Genomic DNA, 4106 nt, shown 5'->3' on the forward strand with positions numbered 1-4106 from the left:
AAAATAATAAAATAAAATAAATTAAAAAAAATTTATATTAATCAGATTATGTAGGGTTAAAATGTCTTTAATATAGAAAAAAAATCTGTTATATATGCCTCCCAACTCTCTCTAGAGACTAAAACAAGATATTCTTAAATTATCATAGGAGTTAGTATATATAAAGTGCATAGAACACTATCAGACACATAATAAGAGTATATGTCAGTTAATAGTAATATTATAATCTCTGTTTAGAAGTTTTGCTAGTAAGGAATAAGAGAACAAGACAAGTTTAGAAGTAATGTTACTATTGAAGATTATCAGAAGCTCTGGTAGCCTAGTGGTAGGGAGTTGCATTGCAAACTCAAAGGCAGGCAGTTCTCATCAGCTGCTCTGTGGGAGAAAGATTGGCAGTATCCTCCCGTGTGATTTACAGCCTCTGAAAACCCTCTGGAAGGTCAGCCAGAGAATGTTTTGGCTTGATGGCGTATAACAGCAGCAGCATTTAAAATTTTAAATATTAAATATATTTTTCAGAAAGAATTTTAGGAGAGATTGTATCTATATCTGGACATTACATCCTATTCTACATTAACTAAATATAATTGATTACTAAAATGTTGAAGTGAGGAAAAATATGTGGAGTATATATTTCTCAGACTTATTTTGAAGCAAAGGACATAAAGAGATCAAGATTCAACAGTTGACTTTAAATTATTTCAAATAAGTGATTCCTTGAGAACCATAACGCATTGTTCTTTTTGTTTAGATTATGCTTTGGTTATAACTAATAGAATGTTTAAAATACTTTACATTAAACTCATTAAATCATAAGATTGTCCTGTTTTGTTTCTTTAGTGACATAGAAAAATCTACTATTCTCCCAGTAGTCAAGCCAAGTGTAACTGAGCAATCGGAAACTAATTGTGATGTTGGTGAAGTCCTTGATGCCAATGCTCCAACTGAACAACCTTCCTTTGTCAGTCCACCTGAAAGGTGAGTGCAAACAATTACTCTTCCTGTGTATAATTCTGTAATAACTGCAGTTTCACATTTAAACGGACGCTGGTCCATGCTTAATTGTAATTTAAGATTTAGAGATTGCAAATTCATTTACATTTTTCTAATTGCAATATATATTGTATGAACTTGTTATCTAGCTGAAATTTGTGTATCTTTTGTTGATTTCATATAGCCTTGTTGGCCAGCATATAGAAAATGTGTCATCTTCACATAGCAAAGGAAAGATAACAAAATCGGAGTTTGAGTCAAAAGTTTCAGCAAGTGAACAGGTTGATGGTGATCCAAAATCTGCATTGAATGCTTCAGATAAGTTAACAAATGAGGTAGGTATATACTAGTACCATCTCCTACTATCTTAAGTGATATACTTTATTTGCAGGAGGAGGATGAGCAATCTCCTCCTTTTCAATTAGCTGCCTCTGAAAACCTGCCAGAGGGTCAACTATCTATCGGTTCCAACTCTTTGGTACACACAGCAATATGCTTTATTTAGTAATTTGATAATACTTTGCTAGACATAGTTATTGTACGATCAGGATGATTAATTTATGCTATTTGTGAAACAGACATGAAGTGTGCTTTCTGAGAGCAAATGTCACTTTAGGGTACAGTTGCCAGTATACTATATAGAGTGAGTAGATTTTGGTACAGAGTTCATCATTTAAACAATTTCTTAAGAGAACTGTAGAGAATAAGCTATACCTGTTAAGTAGTTATCTTCAGAATATAACTTAATTCTGGTGGTCTGATCTTAAGGTGCTGTGCTGCCAACCTAGAGGCACACAGTTTGAATTTTCCAGCTGCTCCACAGAAGTAAAACAAGCATTCTCCTCCTTTGCAACTTGCTGCCTCTGAGAACTTGCTGGAGGGCGACTTTTAGTTGGATCAGATCTGACAGTGCACAGCAACAGTTATGTAAGATGGAATTTAGAATCTCTCAGTAGAATAATTTACGTTCTCATGGCCTTCACTGTGTATCTTTTCTGCTACTTAGGTTCAGATAGCCAACCTGCCAATCTTCAGGTTTATATTCCAGCACAAACTGTTTGTGCCACTTAGGGAGCTGCTGTGTCCGCATAAGTTTCTAAATCTCTTCTGCAAAACTGGTGGAACATAAACTTGGAAACAGTTGATACTTCACGTATGCACAGTCCTTGCTTTTTCATCAGACACCCTTACTATAGAAGGGAGGAGAAAATCCTCACTCTTTAGGGCTTCATGCTTAAACACTTCTGGTTACTAATCACAGCCTCTCCTTTTGAGGTCTAGTTATGCACTTATCTAGTGGCTTAGTTGTAAGGAATTGCACTGCCAAACCATAATCACACATTTCAAATCTGCCAGATGCTCCATGAGAAAAAGATGGGCAGTTTCCTCCATGTATTTTCCTGCACATGTGTTCATTCTGGGTTGGGAGTTGATTCTATGGCAACTAACAATAATAGCATTAAAAATTTTAAAGCTGTTTTAAATAGGTCATTTTATCTCTGTTGAAGCTATAAATGTGGAATTATAAATAAAAAGGAAATATTTTTAAAAAGAAATGATTATTAATAAATAACTTCTAAATAAATTAATATTCCAGGGAAAAAAATAGAATTAATGTCAGCCAAAAGAACAAACAAATCTGTCTTGGACAAAGTGCAACTGTGATGCTCTTTGGAGGCAAAGATGGGGAAACTTCATTTCATATACTTTGGGCATGTTGACTGAAGGTGCCAGGCTTTGGAAAACGAGATCTGGCAGGGAAAAGTAGGGTCATGGGAGAGATTGTGAGGATGGTGCAGGATTGGGTGAGTTTCCAGTCTGTTCAGAGTTGTTACAGTGGCTTCAGTGACACTAACAAAAAATTTCATGACTTACATAAAACGTTATAAGAAATAACCCAGAAGTTGTATGTAGTATCTAGGTTATGATCATACCCAGTTGAATTTTTGTATGTGAAAGAGAGCTTCTTCTCTGGTAAGCAGATTTTTGTGCTTTTGCTTTTATCTCAAAATCTGCAGCTTACTGATTTCCACATGTTTAGGTGGTACTTTAGAAATTATTGGTTAGTTTTCTTACTTGTTGTTATAAAAGGTGATACTGATTGTTTGCCTTAGCCTCACAGATTGATTGTCTGCTAATGCTCTTAGAGTATTTAGACTAAATATCTCAGCTTTTTATAACTGTGTATTCTTACTTTCTGTTATTTATGCTGGATTTTTATCTAATATTACTAGTACTAATGCTTCAGCTATATTTTTCTGTTATGTATTTTCAAAATAACTATATGAACTACCTGGGATATTTAGTTTTGAAACATTCCTACATGGAAGTTGTTTGGAGACCAAGCTGCTAAGTCTAAAGGCAGGCTCTGCTTCCTTTTAAGAAAAAAAGTTAACAGTCTCACTCATTGCCATTGAGTTAGAGCCAATTCCTACTGGACCCTCCAGTTGATTTTCTGGACATTCTACATGCATAGAAGGGGATTGCCCATCTTTTTCCTGGTGGAGCATTTAGTGGATTACAACTGTAGTGCCACTGACTAGTATTGTTAATTATTTTTGTTAATAATACCCTGATCTAAAAATTACACGTAAGACTTAGGCTAATTAGATTTTTATAGTTCTCACAACATTGTTAATAAGTACATCATATGTGACTCTAAGAATACAGAAATTACTATGATGCACATCTGTTTAAGGAAACAGAAATGCTTATTACATTACTCAGTTTAAGGAAAAAGAAATATATATTTTGTCTCCTTAGATATAATCACAAATATATTCTGGATCTGGTGGTATTTTTCATTTTAAAGCATTTTTTTTAAATTTAAAAAATTTACATAGCTCCAGAGAACATAAACTTTTGCTTGGAATAATTTGAAATGGGGGAAAAAAATTAAGATAAATGCTCTCTCTTTTACTCAATATTTTTCTTTTTTAGTCTTATCCATCTCTCCCCTGCCCAATTACTTTGATTTATCGAGCTTCAGTTATTAAGTATTTAGTTTGCTGATTTTTACGTTATAAACAATGCTTTTTACAAGTTGAGATACACAGGCTTTCATATATTTTCTTAAGTTCATGTATGCATTTTTACTGCTATATATACACATA

General features: G+C 33.8%; 1 protein-coding gene across 1 annotated transcript in view; it reads left to right on the forward strand.

Moving 5' to 3' along the window:
- Positions 1–4106, forward strand: part of SUCO (SUN domain containing ossification factor) — a 123686-nt gene that overhangs the window by 59584 nt on the left and 59996 nt on the right. Inside the window, exons 4-5 of the mRNA XM_006887433.1 lie at positions 841–978; positions 1178–1328. Of these exons, the coding sequence (XP_006887495.1) occupies positions 841–978; positions 1178–1328 (289 nt within the window). The remainder of the gene's footprint in view (positions 1–840; positions 979–1177; positions 1329–4106) is intronic.

This window comes from Elephantulus edwardii, unplaced genomic scaffold (assembly GCF_000299155.1).
Source record: "Elephantulus edwardii isolate Elephantulus edwardi_28Jun2011 unplaced genomic scaffold, EleEdw1.0 scaffold00057, whole genome shotgun sequence".
NCBI classification, from domain to species: domain Eukaryota; kingdom Metazoa; phylum Chordata; class Mammalia; order Macroscelidea; family Macroscelididae; genus Elephantulus; species Elephantulus edwardii.